The 15734-nt window shown below is 50.8% G+C and overlaps 2 protein-coding genes across 4 annotated transcripts; one reads left to right on the plus strand and one right to left on the minus strand.

The window, feature by feature from the left end:
- Window positions 1-539: 539 nt before the first annotated feature.
- Window positions 540-5427, minus strand: HINFP (histone H4 transcription factor). 3 transcript variants are annotated; one of them, XM_068418256.1, is made up of 10 exons: window positions 5154-5427; window positions 4724-4950; window positions 4403-4514; window positions 3763-3915; window positions 3096-3173; window positions 2882-3002; window positions 2630-2768; window positions 2219-2343; window positions 1743-1861; window positions 540-1568 (listed from the first exon to the last, which is right to left on the minus strand). In XM_068418256.1, the coding sequence occupies exons 1-10, from the start codon at window positions 5314-5316 to the stop codon at window positions 1339-1341; spliced, it is 1467 nt and encodes a 488-aa protein (XP_068274357.1). In that variant the 5' UTR covers window positions 5317-5427; the 3' UTR covers window positions 540-1338. The 3 variants fall into 3 exon arrangements, with proteins under 3 accessions (XP_068274357.1, XP_068274356.1, XP_068274355.1); XM_068418255.1 differs by having other exon boundaries at window positions 540-1616; XM_068418254.1 differs by having other exon boundaries at window positions 540-1861.
- A 4763-nt stretch (window positions 5428-10190) lies between these two features.
- On the plus strand, window positions 10191-14848 carry POU2AF2 (POU class 2 homeobox associating factor 2). Its single transcript, XM_068418156.1, has 4 exons — window positions 10191-10310; window positions 12724-12766; window positions 13521-13819; window positions 14447-14848. Exons 1-4 carry the CDS (start codon window positions 10191-10193, stop codon window positions 14846-14848), a joined length of 864 nt encoding a protein of 287 aa, XP_068274257.1.
- The last annotated feature ends 886 nt before the right edge of the window (window positions 14849-15734 follow it).

Consider the following 15734-nt stretch of genomic DNA (forward strand, 5'->3'; position numbering starts at 1 on the left):
CGAGGCTTTGGCAGCACAGCCCCAAGGCTGGAAGCGCTGCAAATGCAAACCTGGCAGGAGGCCCTTCTCTCGAAGGTATCCTCGGCCCAGCTCTGCCAAGTACCAGGGAGCAAGGGCTGGGCAGGGTGGGGAAGGCTGGGCAAGGTCAGCCGCATCGCATGCTGGCAGCCCAGGGATGCTCTCGCAGAGCTAGCAGCATCCTCCTGCAGTGCATGCTGTCAGGGCTGCTGGCTGCCTCCCACCCCGCCTCACGCCGAGCACAAGGTGCCCAGCACACAGCCCTAGCTGCGTTTCACTGGCCCATGGGAGGCACTCCGCACACACGCCCCTGGAGAGAGCAGTATTGGGGTGCACGGGTGTGCATTGCCCTTCACACATGGATCCAGCTGACATTCACGCCGTGAAGGAGGCAGCAAAAATCAAACCCACATCAGGACAGCAGGGAACAAGAGTGCCAGAGCTAAACCTGGCCTTCCAAACTCTCACCACAACATGCCACAGCTGGCAGGGATGGGGCTGAAGGAGACACCAGACACTGGTTGGCCTGGCAGTCTGACTTTTATTTGTCTTGCCAAAGTACACTTTGCCCAACCAGGAGCCCAAACCCCAATGTGGGGAGGAAACCCAGGGAAGGACAAAAGCAGTAAGAAGCTCCCAATCCCCCAGTGCTGCAGGGTAGCAGTAGCCTGCAAGGGATAGCACCTCCAGCCCTCTCCTCCCAGAGATCAGTGCAGTGTAATGGGATCAGCGGTGCAAAGACCACCAACAGCACCAGCTGAATGACCCAGGAAAGACAATGTGCAGGGAAACGCTGATGAAGGCCAAAGCAGAGCACACTATCCCTTGGAGAACAAAGTATGGATGTGGGAAAACAGGCCTGCTAAGGGCCACACATCTCCCCAGGGAAGAGGCTTCAGCCACAGTGTCTGCTCAGCACACCATCCTGCCTGGCGGGATCCCAGCTGAGGGCCAGGCTCAGCAAGGGCTGACACCTTAGCTGCACAGCAGCAGGGACATCACCAGTGAGTGACCAAGAGGTGAAGGCCTGTGTCAGGCTAAGGCCAAACCTCCTGGAAGGGTGGGAGTGGCTTGCTAGTCCCTCATCCCCAAAAGGAGGAGACAGACAGCTCTTTCCAGCTCAGATCACTTGACCCACAACTGAGAGAGACCTGTCCTTCCCCTCTCCCCATGCTGACCAGAACTGGCAGCCAGTGAGGCTGGGGAAGCTAGCCAGCTGCAGGTAGGTGAAGACAAACTCAGCATTCTGCCCCAAGCACTTCCCAACCTCCCCACCAGCACATCCCAAGTTTTCCACACACAGAGATGCAGGTGAGCACCTCACACGATCTGGATGCCCAGCTCCTCAGCTGTCTTCTGCAGACGGTCCATGACATTCTCCTCCAGCTCCATAGCCAGCCCGCCGGGTGCTGCCACCTGCTCCTCTGAGGATGTGCTGGCCATGACATAATACACGGTCTCGCTCTCCCCGTGCTCGTTGGTCCGGTTCACCACACGGATGATGGGGCTGGCCGGGGTGCTGGGTTCTTGCTCGGAAGACAGCGCAGCTCCTGGGAAGGCACTCGGCTGTGCTGGCTCAGGGTTGTCAGCAGAGCAAGCTGCCGGGCGCAGCGGGGCCACCTGCAGCTCAGTGATACTGTTCTCCACCAAGGGAGCCTCTGCCGGGGCCTCCAGAATGATGCCCTGCAGGTTGCTCTCACCCTCTGACAGCACCACACACTCACTTGAGCCATCCAGTGCCTCGCCCCGCTTCTCTCTGTCCTTCAGCAGCTGCTCTGTCAGCTCCACGCTCTCGTAACGCACCAGCTGCAGCCTCATGTAGCCATCCTCATGTTCCTTGTACCTGAGCAAAGACAGGTGGGGTGATGGAGCCCATCACACTGCAGCCCCTTTCCAAGAGACAGGTAGCAGCCTGAAGCAGCAGCCAAGGAAGGGGCACTGCATTCTAGGTTCCAACACCCAGTGCTGCATAGGTGATATTAGGCAAGTAGGATAAAAACCCTTTAGCCCCTACCCCTACAAGCCCATTCATGTGACAGCTTCCGAGCTTTCTGCCAGGCCTCTATCATCTCCCAAGCCCATCTCCTTCCACCACTCTGTTTCACTGGGAACAGTTAAAATCCATCTTCTTCCCCTCCCAGCTTTTAGGCTCTGGAAACCCTTTGGAGTTTCCTAGATAGGATGCAGCAGAGGGCAGTACCTGAAGCGAGGATGCCCCGAGGGCCATTTGAACTGGTGTTTCTTCCTGAGGTGGACAGTGAGGTTGTTTCCACGTGTGAAGCACTTGTCACAGACATGGCACTTGTAGCGGGGCTCCGAGTCACCCTGAAGGGCAGAGAGAGGGATGTGAATACCCCACAAGCCTGATCAGACGGCCTGGTACCACGCATAGGCATGCAAGGAGGAATCAGGTTCTCTGAGGAGACTGACATGAGGTACCATTGCAGCAGTAAGAGAGGAATGCAGCCTGACCTCACATTCCTACAGCCCCAGTAACTACACATGACTTTAGCTTTTTTCCTCATGCTTCTGTACAGCATGTTGCACTCAGGGGTTCCCAGCCTCATTGGGAGAGAATACACAGCAGAATAGCCCTCTGCTCCCTTCCCACCTCATGGACTTTCCGGTAGTGCAGTTTGATGGAGCAGAGGGAACGTGCAGTGAAGCTGCAAGCCTCAAACTCGCAGCGATAGGCTGGCTCTTTGCTGTGCGTGTCCAGATGCTTCCTCAAGTCAATGAGATTCTTGCAGCTAAAAGGAAACGATAAGGGAACAAAGCTGAACGCTCTGTAGCATACACATGCATGTGTCTCTGGGTGCTTCTCTGTCACCAGTCTGGGAAGACAGAAAGCCCTGGTCCTCACCTGTAGTCACAGTAGTCACACTTGAACGGCCGCTCCTCGCTGTGCCGAAAACGAATGTGATTGCGCAGGGAGGAGGGCAGCGGGCAGGTCATGTCACACAGAGGGCACTTGTAATGGTTCACTGTGCAAAAGAACACGTGGAAAACATTACCACAAAGCAGGGGAGAGCACATGCTCTTCGGAGCCTTAGTTGGGAGAAGGGTCCTTTACTCACCATGGTTCCTCATATGGTCACGGAGCAGCCGCTCAGTGGCAAACCTCTTGGAGCAGTGAGAACACTGAAACCTCTGCTCTGCAGCACCGGGGCCAGGGAGAAAGGGGAGGGGTGGTGAGAAAAGAGATCAAAGCAGAGAGAACAGCACAAAGAGCAGCAAGCGAGAAAAAGAGGTAGTTACAGTGGAGCTGGGAACCCTTCTCTCCAGGCGGAGACAGCAAACTGGACTTTGACTACAAAGCCAAACTAAAAAATAAAACACTTGCAAGGACCAATCTGCCTCCCCTTCGCACAGCCTCCTTGTGCTGCCAGTGCAGGAACACACACACACATCGCCAGCACAACACAAGGGAACACAACAAGCAAATCCCACTGCTGCTGCAAGTGCCCAGCTGCTGCCTTTGACTTCAGCCCTGAGTCCCTACAGGAGGAACAGCTCTGGCTGCAGCAGTGTGAGCCCTGTGCAGCCTCGTCAGCCTCCTGCCTCTGCGAGAAGACATTTCTCAGAGATTCATCAGTGTCTGAGTTCCCAGTCATCACAGAAGCCAGGCTGTTTCCAATCACACCTGTACCCTTTGCTCGCAGAGAACAGGCAGCTCTAGCAAACCAAATGGCCCAGCCAGAGGACTGCTCACAACCCACTCCTCCCCTGCCCGCGGGAGCTTACGGTCCAGCGCAGTCTGACGGCGGATATGGTCAAAGAACTTGGTGTTGTTGGCGAACATCCCCCCACAGGTAGGACAGGCCACCACCTTCTCCTGCGTGTGGCTGCGCAAGTGCTCCCGCAGTTTGCAGCGCCCCTTGAAGGTGCAATCACAGTCTAAACAGAAACAACAGAATGCCATTAAGATCCTTCACACATGAGCCACAATCCACAACCTGACTGAATGGCAGGCTTCTTGCTTCTGTTTTCACTAGCAAAGATCAACTCCTTTCTCCAAAAAGCCCACAGAGCAGGGTCACAGCAGGATGAGATCACTAGCGTACAACTGGCATGGGCCCCTCCCACTGCAAGCAGCTAAGGCAATTGCACAAACACAGGAGAGAGAAATTATTGAACAAAATAAACTGGAGCCTTTTCTTCTAGGGACTAATTAAATATAAATGAAAAGTTCAATATTAAGCACTCAACTGGATCCCCCAAAGGCAATTCTACAGGAACATTTCACTGTTAGGACCACGTACACATATTTTTGAAGTTCAAGAGGCTCTCTGAAACCTGTTGTACAGACTTCTCCTGCACAACATTTGCAATCCAGCCCTGCACAAAAAAGCTCTCTAGTGAGGCCTTGCATGCACCCACTAACCTTTCCAGCCACAGAGGACCACATGGTTCTCCTTCCCTGCTGCCTTGTACTCCGAACAGAAGCTGTGATCCTCCACGTGACGATAGAACCACTCAGGATTATCAAATGATCTCTGTTGGGGAGCAAGGGCAGAGAGAACAGGGCGAAGAGATCAGCACAAGCTGGCCTCAGCCAGAGCACAACAGATGCTTTCACACAGGTACAAACACAGCCAACAGGCAGGCATGCAGGTGAGCTGCAGGACAAAAGCTGCTCTCCTTTCCTTAGCTGCCACATCACAGATAACACACAGGAAAGCGAAACTGGGTCTCCTGTTCTCACCTCACAGTACTCCCAGAGACACAGAAAGTTCTCCTGGATCTCAGGGATGATATTGCGGCTCTGGAAGTCCAGCTGACAATGGCTCACATCTGACTGGCTCTGCAGGGCCCGCAGCCCCCACTGCTTCAGCTTGGTGTGGTAGCAGTGGAAATAGACGTGGCGAATGAGGTCAGCTGAGCTCTCTGGGGAACAGAAACCGCATTCCTGCCACAAACATGTATATTCCTCTGCAACACAAACAGGAGACATACAGGTCATAATAGTCTTATGGAAACTCTCCAAGTAAAGCTCAGGTTCCCACAGACAGAGAAACACCACGGCTCTTTGCATGAGACTCCAGTCCTGAAACAGGCAGCGCTGCTCTCAGAGAAAGGAAGATTCTCTCACAACGACATATCTCAGAGAAGAGGGAAGGCTGCCAGCTCCTTACCCAGAGGGTCCATCTCGTCCCGGTGCTCCCCGGGAAGGTGTTGCTGCAGGTGCTGGGCCACGTGCTCGCAAAACTCCTCCATCTTCGAGGCCACGTAGGTGCACGCCTCCCACTCGCACTGCAGCACCAAAGCCTCCTTCCCGCCGGCCTTGGCGGGCGGCATGGCCGGGGCGGCCGGCCCTGAAGGGCAGAGCGGAGACGCCGAGGGCTGCTCTCACCGGGGCGGCCACCCAGTGCCCCAAAGCGGTCCGGCCGCTGTCCGGCAGGCTTCGGTGAGGGCAGGGGCGGCCGCGCGCTCCCGCAGCGGCGGTCAGAGCCGGGGCCGAGCCACCGGAGCGGGCCGCCGTGCGCAGCGGCACCGAGCCGGCGGGCAGGACGGGGAGAGCCCCGGGCAGAGCGGGGCGCAGGAGATCGCCCCGGTCACCCTCCGCGCTGCCCCGCCGGGGGGCGCCGGAACCCAACGGACCGCGCCCGCCCGCCGACCAATCCCCGCGCAGGAGCCGGCTGCGCGCGTGCAGCTCCCGAGCGGGCCCGCCGGGAAGCGGCGCCGGCTCACGAAGGTTCCGAGGCCGTTTGGGGCCGGCCCCCCAACGAAGCGCTTTCGGACACCCGCGGGATTAACGCGCGTTTGGATTTGGGGAACCCGCACCCCGGGAGCCGGGACCGCTTCTGCTGTTATAACATAGCACGGGGCCCGGCTGCGCGGCGGTGGAGCGCAGGGACCAGCACAGGCTTTGCTACTGCCACACATGTCAATTTCTGGTGCCCCCACACTCATCCCTCGCCTAAACAAGAGCCCTCGCATCCCGGCCAAGTCCAGACACAAACCCCACCGGTATTGCCCTTCCTGCTGTGAAATAACGCAACGTATTCTCTTTACTCAGTAAGAATAATCCAGATTGAAATGACGGTTTGAATTAAACAAATATACATTGACTACTACATCTGCTGTTCCAGGCTTTTCTAACACAGAATGGAGACACAATTCCCAAAGTTTGCTTTGGCACAGGTAAACGCCATGCTAAAAACAAATGGGATTGTATAAAACGTGCCACAACTGCTTCTGTATCTCTTGTCATACACACAAGCTCTCCCCTCTGACATAAATAGAAAGTACACGCCCAAACTCACAAAATTATATACAAAATCTGTGTCTGATGCTTTTTCAAATGAAAATATAAGCTAAGAGATGGATCTCATCCAAAAGGAGGCTGGCTGAGTTTTTATTCTATCTCTGTTTATTGTTTTCTGCAGGATTTGTTGTTTTCAATGTAATTATTTTGTAATCATTTTGTAATCAGTACAGAAAACACCTGGAGTGGCTAAACAGTGCAAACCTATTAGCTTGAATGAGGCTGGGATTTAGCTTGTATATCCTAACCAAAGTATATAAATATCCAGCATAGGAGACAAAACTATCTGGGAAGCCTGCCAGGAGGAAAGTGGCAAACAAAGCCTGTTGCTGACAAAGCAAAGACAGCCCTCATCTGTTGTGACTTTACATCTGCCCATGCTTTCCTGACCCACCTGGTGCTTCCTGCCCATTCTATTACCTGTCAGCCAAAGCCGAGACACCTGTGGGTACCAGGAGGGGGTGGCCAGGAATGAACAGGCCAAAATAAGACTTGTCTTATTTAGGAGGCCATGTATACATGGTGAAAGATTCTGTATACAGGAGCTTGAGTCTTCCATGAGCTTGGTTGCGTGATGTGCTCTTGGTCCTGAGCTCCATGTCTAAACAGGCAGAATACGCAAGTCATTCTGCAAGTTAAGAATACTGGGAATTATTCAGGATGTTATTTCAGTTCTGCTTTCCCCACTTGCCTCAATGGCCTCAGTAGATGCAGCCTTTGCCAGCTGCTGCGCTTTGTATTTTCTATTTCTTCTGAAGGAAAAGAATAATAACACCTAAAAAAACCCAATAGCCTTCCCCAGGAAGGCAGTTCACATGACAGGCCAAATTCATCTCCAGCCCAATGCTAGGGAAAGCGCATGGAATTACAGAGAGGGACGGATCTTACCTAATAGACCCACAAGCTGGCAGCAGACTCCACAAGAGGAGAAATATTTAATTATGAGGAACGTATTGGCGCCAGTCTTGTCCTGCTCATGTAAGATGAGCACAGCAATACTGTGCACCAGCCCACTCTGCTTGTACACAAAACACTCCAGAAATCATCTGCCTCACCACAGCCTGTCCTCACCGTATTGATAGGTTGTGCTAGCCATGTTGCAGGGAAAACGGCACTCTCACAGCAAATGCAGATATGTTTCAGAACTAGGATATAAGCCACGGTATCCTTAAAGAAGGATTTAAAGGCTTAACTCTGCTGCTTGGTTCAGATATTGCAGAAACAGACTTGCTACCATTTGGAGGCTGGGAACAGAGGAATGGCTATAGCAGGTCCCTTTAGTCTGGGTCCAGCAGCAGTGTAAGAACAGGTCCTTTCCTGGCTGCTGTTTCCCCTCCTGGCACCTCACTGGACACTAACCTCAGACCTTCAGAAAGGGGATCCCTTGCTCAGTAATGCAGAGCCAAACCCTGGCCTCCCCACCAGGAGCATGTGGGTTTGCTAAAGGCTGTTCCTGCCGGTCCCAGGACCATGCTGTCCCTGGCTGAGTGTTACCGCTCTCCCTGCAGGTGCTAGTGGATGCCATGCAGACAAAGCCTCCTGGGTTCACAGTGTCCAAAGATCCCGTTTTAATTGTGTAATGCACAGGCTAGCCTGTGGGGTCCCAGAGAGACAGTTCTACTCCCCGAGTAAGTCCTGCTCTGTGCATCTTCAACAGCACATGGGTATCTCACGCAAGAGAAGATGCTCTTGTCCCAAGCCTTCTTTTTCCAGCCAGGTTCCTCACCTGTGAGGAGATGTCTCATCACAGCAAGGCTTACCAGCCTTTCACTTTAACCCAAGATTTTTCTGTGGGTAAACCTCAGCTCAGTTTTCATCCATGAAATGTCAGCTCAGACAGGAAAGAGACTCTTTGGGAATGATCCACACTGACCATGCAAATTGGCATGAAACACACATCAGGAGATTTGCATTTAAGCAAATCCCAAACAAGGTATCGCAGAGACATCACTAAATTGTAGAAAACATATTTCCATCAGGTTCAGCTGGAACTTTACCAGTGGAGTATGAGCACTGACTTCAGTCTGCTCTGGGAAGCTCATGACAGACAGCCCTTCTCCGAAGTCCTGCAGAATCTGAGAGCTGGGACTTGTCAGCAGTGACAACAATGGAAACAGGTGAGTTTCAGCACCTTGACTTTTCACAAGTATAAAGATGCATCTTCATGGAAATATCAGGGAAAGAACATACCGTGCCACCCTTGGGCTAATATTAAAAAAAAATCAGAAAGAAGAATTGTCTAAAACAGATGTGTGGCATCTTTAATGTCTCAAGAATTTAACGGTATCTATTAGCATGTTCTGCCTTCTCTAGACCGAATTTGTATTCCTTCACAATGCAATATTTTTCCAAAAGGCAGTTAGATCAAAGTGATGCAAAATAAGATTCAATCTACTTGAAAATTATTTAAACTCAGCACCCATGTGTAAAAGTAAGGTGTGGAAGTTTTTTTCTAATGTCTTTAGACCATAGTAAATAGGAAAACAGGAGTGCAGAAGTGCAGAGCATCAGGCACTTGCTAGAAATGGTCACAGGGAAGCAAGGTCAGTTAATACAAAGATTGTAGGATTTGGCAATATCAGACTGCAGAATAAAAGAATAAAAGCTGCTCACAGCTTTTCCAGTGATGCTATTTCAGAAATATCCCCATTCTGAAAACTAAATATAAGAGTGTCTCCTTGGCCTCAGTCCTCCTCCAGAAGTTCTGTGTTGAATCAAGGCCTGAATCTTCAGCTGGGTGCAGCTAGCAAAGGCTGCATGAGTTATCACAGGTATCAAACCATGATGGAGTTCCATGAACTGGGCTATACAGTTCAGACTTCTCCATCAAATCGCAATGCTGTTGTCTCTAAAGGAACTCTCATGCAAAGATGCAAAGTTTCCAATGCCAAAAGTATAGCTGTTTTTGCCAGTTATACCTGCTCTGCCACAGCTTTTGAGCTCCAGATACATGTGCATACCAGGTACCTGTGCTTCCAACTGCTATCAGTAAAAACAGCCCTGAAAAGGGACTACAGGAGGAAGATTTCTTCCTTGGGCAGTGGAAAAGAGCTGGCTGTGTCCTGGCTTGTCCACAGATACTCTCTGGTCAGTGTGCAAGCTCAGCATGCACCTCTATTTTCACTGTTTTGGTCATAAGCTTTTTGTGGCACTGTCTCTTGCAATGTGTTTGCCTTGTGCCCAGTCTTGGCTGAAGTCTCTCTGGTTAGTACTCAAAGACCAAAACTAAGTTGCAGTTGCCCAAAATTGCAATTGCTATGGCCCAACAGAAAACATTTGGGATACCCCAAGGCAGCACTGAGATTCTGTATTCTTTAAACCCTCTACTCTTCCCTTTCTAAGCTCTACATGTGCATGTGCACCTGGGGACACAATGCCACATGAACGAAAGTGATAAATGGAGCCAACAGAGCTTTTCACATCCTGAAAAGCAGAAGGGCAAAAAGATAAATCATAATTTTGGAGATCAAACACATCAGCTGTGGAATTGCTGTTTGTATTCCCTCAGGAGAATATGGCTGCATGTTTTCCAAGGGATTAGCTTCAAAGTTAAGTTCTTCTCTGGAAGATTTCAATAAAAGCCCGTATGGACACTCCTTCCTGGCTCCACAGGTGCAAGCTCTCTGTTCAGGCACAGCCTGCTAGCCAGGATAAAAGAGCTGTCCCTGGTATTGTGCCTCATACCTCTCTGCCCTCACTTGTGCCAAAACGCCTGTACAGTCTTTGTTCTCTGCAAATGAGCACCCTTCGCTGCTGGGCTCCTAAGGGATGATTTTGTATTAATAATAGCAGTCTTATATTCCTCCTTCCTAACTTGGTGTACAGAGGTGATGAATTTGCTGCTTCTGCAACAACCTCTTCTAGATGCTATGTGCTTTCTCTGAACTCCTCTAATGCTCATTTCATGCCCTCAGTCCCTACAGATTTTGGCAAGCGGGTGTACCAAGGAGTGCGAGTGAAACACACAGTCAAAGATCTTCTTGCTGAAAAACGATCCCAGCAGAGCAGTGGCTCCCGCTTTAGTGTAAGTCACTTCCCACCACTCACTCCCTCCCCTGAAAAGTAATGTCATGTAATCCTCTGGTTTAAAGAGCATTTATGTTGAGTTCAGGGTACTGCCAACATAGACAGGGAATAGCAAAACCATTTGCAACACTAGTGTTTGATTTTTTACATCAGTGAACCTTTGAGATATTAAAGTAGTTTTGTTTTTTTTTTAAAGCAAATCAGTAATGTTAAATTTCTCATTCCTTTCATATCTTGCATATGACACCTTTCCAAGTCAACTTCCTTTTTCCCTAGATACATTTGAACAACTCAGTGCCACAAAAATAGATGTTCTTCCCTGAATGTTGTGCTCCTTCCAGCTCCTCTCTGGCATACTAAAGTGCCAGGGGAGATTCAATGATGTTACAGTCTGGAAAGAGGCCAAGCAGCAGTTTGTAAACGATGATTTCTTTTTAAAATGGTTCTGTGGCAACAGGAAACCTAAGTCAAATTATAGTACACTACATTGTTTTTTCCTCAATTACTAGCCAGAAAAGCAATGCTGTCTCCCAGCACTTCACTTCCAGGCTGATTGGGAGCAATGGGGCCACTGACAGATGACGAGATGCAGTCAAACTGCTCAAACTGTGTCCTGGAAGGAAAGGGTGGGAACAGAGACCTGAATTACTGGCAGTCTGCCCTGACTGCCCGGTCATGTGTGAGGCAGGCTGGGACCAAGCTTATCAACAGCTGAATATGCTGTGGGCTCAAGTGATGCTAAACAGACACGATGCGTTGCAAAAGATCCAGCTACCCCAGTCCCACGGCACTGAAAGGAAGTAATGCAGGAAGGAAATGAACTAATGGGCTTAAATTAAGCTGAGCAATTCTGTTGCGTGATAAGGAGTCAGGAGGCAAGTGAAATGTAGGTCTCTGCAAGTATGAAATGCTTTCTATGATGAAGGCCAAAGATGGGCTGCTGTAGAGGCTCTTGCAATTGAATTAAGGCAGGTAAAGCCCTTGCAGCTGATGTCAGCTCTGTGGCTATCCATCGTAAGTGTGCGCAAGAGGACCTGCTGCCTGTGACACACAGTCAGGTAGTTTCAGTGGCTGTTGAACAGGCAGGATCAAAGATGAACTGAGATGCACTGGTAATTTTAAATGCTCCATGCTAGAGGCTGGCAGCTACACCCAGGGATCTTTCTGTCCTTCTGGCAAAGCATCCCAGCTCCCATCACTGCAGCCCTTTGACCTGTAGGCAGCATCTGTGCTACTGAAGCAGGAGAAGGTATTACTAAAGTGACATGGGTGCTGAGAGAGGGGTGTCTGCTGAGACCAGATTTGCATGTGGAGGCTTTAGCTTTGCAGGGCAGTGTGCATTACCAGCCATGATCCTCACTGAGGTCTGTGGCCAAAAATGGCCCAGCTGGAGGCAGGTGCAAGCCCCAGCCCTGACCCTGCAATGTGAACTCTCTCATCTGCCCGCAAGCCAAAGGGCTCCTTCCTGACTGTCGCTCCTGCAGTCCACATGACTTGTGTGGGCTCAGAGCTCATTTTCATGGTGGAGCAGGGAGCAGCTGCAAACCTCCCTCAGCAGTAAAAGGAAGTCCTAGCACTGGCAAATTTAATTCAAATCTAAACCTCTAAATTTGGTTGCTTGCTATGTCAGGAACCTCCTGTTTGCACTATGCAAACTGGAAATAGCATGCCACCGTCACTGGCCAGGGCGACAGCACAGCTGAGGTAAATGCAGCCGCGGGCACTGTATTTCTGCTTTATGGCTTTGGAGGTCTGGAGACAGAACTCAATGAAACTCCATGTATGAGCTCTGCCTTTGCCACACTGCTTTGTAAGGAATTAGCCACCGTGAGCACCAGGGTCACTCAGGGCTAATTCTCCCTTACCTAGGGACCAAGAGGAGATTATTATTATCAGTATTGATGTAGCACCCAAACAGGAGCTAGAAACAACTGCCTTCCACACAGAGCCTGCTTGTTCTGCTAGGAGGGGCCAGCTAAAGCGGCTCTGTGGCAGGTAGACACAGCACAGGAGAGCTGGATTAGAACATGGGCAGTGCAGAATCTGCCTGTTTTGACCAGCCAAGGACTTAGATACCAGCTTATTGAGACCTGTTTTGTGCCAACATCAAAATGACTGCTCAGCATTATGCCTGCATTAAGGGACCCTGCAGTACATGAGAAAGAAGACAGTTATCTTGATATTTCTACTGTTATCAGCTCTACACAAGACTTTCAAAATCTCTTCTTAGCCTACATCTGCTAATACCTCAGACACCCCAGGCTTGAAGTCTGGTAGTTAAGCTCTTCATACTCATAGCACCAAGGCTCAAATAGTGCATCTGAATTATGCCAACACCTTCCCAAACTACATGCTTAGAGAGCTGCCTCGCTTTGAAAAGACATTTTTTAACAAGTCTTTATCTTTTGCAGGGCAGCGCCAGCACACCACAGTCACCATTTGCCCAAATGCCAGGTGAGGTTTTCGTCCACCAACAAAAACCTTCAATGCAGGTCGGACAGTTGACACTGCTCCTGTCTCTTCTCCCCCAAAGGACGTGGAGTGAACAAAGGAGCACTGAAGCAGGGCCACCACTCAGAGAGCACCCAGGAGGAAAGTAATTGAAAGAGTCAAAATAGGAACAACAATAGCAAAAGAAAGGCCCCTGTAGTCTTTTATGAAATTCCCAAAGAGGGGAAAGAGAGGTAATTAAAGCAGTTCCCACCTCTTTTGATAGAGGTGCCACACAGAACCCCTTCTTTTCCCTCTGCATCTTCCAGTTTTCCCTAGAGCCAAAGAGAAAAAGTACAAAACCAGGAGCTGACTTGTTTACTCCCTTGAGCTCTTGGGCAGGAAAAGGGGAGTGGGGCTGGAAGAGAGGCAGGTGGTCTTGCAGCTGTAACCCCATCCTCTTCCTCATGGGTTGTAGCAGAGAAAAAACAAAACAAGGCTGGCAAAGCTTAACCTCCCTACCCTCATATTTGAAGCTTCCCAAAACACATTTAGTTTGCTGCAGATGGAGGTCATCACCTGGACCAGGGCAGTTTGAGGTGCTAAAAGCACTTGGGCTGACACACCTGTTTCAAGACAAGATTGATTCCTGCCTTGGGTGATGCTAGAGAGAAAAGGGCTCTACTTTACACCTGCAGAGGTGCCTGTAGCTCTGTGGCTCCCCAGGTGCTGCTGTTACGGTTTCCTTTTAGCCAACTCTTTTTTCTGACCACCACAGGCTCACCTACCATGGCTGGTTACTACGGCATCAGGAGATCCTTCACAACCGAGTTGGATTTTCACAACACAAAGCAGTTTGTCAGTGATGTCTACTCATCCCCTTTAGGGTCCAAGACCTTCTCGTGTGATTCCTCTGCCACTCAGGGCTACCCGGCACTTCTGGACCCATATCTCACCGACCAATACGGGGATTACCGTGCTACTCCGCTCACAGCTGGTACCGGCTCCTTCTTCAGCCCTTCTGCTGTGCCCCCTCTCCTGCCATCCTTCCCTAATGACACAGCGCACTTTCTACTAGTGAGTGAGTCTACGGTTCTCAGTCACCCAATGAAAGATTACCCAATTTAAAACTGGGATTAAGTCAGGGGGACTCGTGCGGGAAGGATGTGGCTGTTAGGGGAGGCAGCCACAGCAGAGCACACAGAAGATGGAGCAGGGCTGAGGGGGAAATCTTTTTCCCATTGTTCCCACCCTCCATCTAATTGTCCCCTCTTCCTGTTGGAGACCATCTCCCAAATTAATAACCTTCCCTGCTCCACAAAACAACTCCATTAAGCTCCTTAAATTTCTAGAAATGCCCTTTGTTGGCTCCAGGCAGTTGCCTATCCCTATGCCTGCCGCTTCCCAGGAGCCGGCTCCATTCACATCCCCAGAACAGAGCTCCTGGGCCTTGCAGGGTCAGGGCTGGTCAGTCCCAGCAGGAGACTGTTCCAGGCCTTTCCCACTATTGACAGCATGGGTGTTTCCTTTCAACAGTTTTAACACCAAATACTGCTCCAGAGCAACAGAAACCATTGTGAGTTCTCCCAGCTAGGCTCTCGGGATAGCTTGGCTTGCTGAAGCCAAGCTAGATATACCAGTGCCTCCAGGACAAGCTTTTATTCTGAAGGGTCTTTCTTGCCTTCTCTCCCCGCTTCCATGCAGAGAGAGCCCTGGGAGCAGACCTCACCCGACAGTCTCAGCCAGTCAGACGGTGCATGCTCAGACCCTCTGCAAGCACTGCCTGCCAGCGCCAGCTGCCTCTCCTCGCAGGAGTCCGGAGGTGTTTCCCCATACCGAAGTCCAGGTTGGACGCCAGCCATCCCTGGAGCCCAGCCCTACCCTCTGCATCCTCTTGAAGATGTCCACTACTCCCCCAGCTATGCTGCCACCTCACCCTACTCCTTCTCACCATTCACGACTGTGGCAAACGAGCTTACCTCCAGGACAAGCCACCTCTCGCCAGAGCAGTCCTCGGAGACGCCACCCCTTCACGATAACTCTGCCTGGGCAAAAGAGGATGGAAGTCCCATCTGGGGGACTTATGAAGGCCAGAGAACTTATTGATGAGAGATAAGAGCTGGAAGAAAAGAAAAATGGACATTATTGAATCAAATTAATTACTTGTCGCTTTTTACTAAAGCTGGTCCTTCAAACAGAGGATGCTAACAACATGCAATGCTTTATGCTCTGTTTAGAAAGGCAATCACTTGGATATACCACGTTTAGCTTATAGTGGTGCCTTCTAGCGCCTTATGAAAGTCATTGCTCATAGTCCCACTGTGCTACAAGTAAAATACACAGCCTGAAAAATATCTGCACGCTATGGGCCTTTCCTATGAACAAGGGTCTCAGGGACTTCTTTTCAGATGCTGAGAAAACAAGCTGCTCTGAACCTTAAACTACATCTACAGAGCAATGTTACCAGAAGAGCTTTGGGAAGGCTGGGGAGCAAGGCAGGGGCTGGGGGAAGCCCTCCTTAATAGCACAGAGCCTGTATAATGGTACCTAGTTACCTAGTGACATAAATGTACGTCCCTAATGCTAGCCTGCTGTGAACATGGCACTGTCTTGGGCAACAGTTATGGCCAGAGTAGCAAAGGCACGGCACATTTGAGCCTACAGCACAGAAGGCTACAACCAAATAAAGCTGACCATGCTACACCAGGGCCTGGCAAACAGCTTAGGGTGCTGGCAGGGACTGTCGGGGCACTGTCCTGCCCCCTGAGCTGCGCGCGAGGAAGCCTCACCATCCCTCCCACCTGCAATGCAGAAAACACATCCTCCCCAATGTCCCTCTTGCCCTGAAGAGAACACAGAGCTGTTCCCCTCCTTGCCTGCGCCAGATCAATACAAGTGACTTGACCCGAAGCCTTGTGTCGGGGGCATCATGCAGACAGCCCCCAGCCCCTTGCCAAGGGGCACCCACTTGGGGCTGTGGCTGGGACCAAGG

The sequence above is a fragment of the Nyctibius grandis genome, chromosome 25 (assembly GCF_013368605.1).
Source record: "Nyctibius grandis isolate bNycGra1 chromosome 25, bNycGra1.pri, whole genome shotgun sequence".
Lineage (NCBI taxonomy): Eukaryota > Metazoa > Chordata > Aves > Nyctibiiformes > Nyctibiidae > Nyctibius > Nyctibius grandis.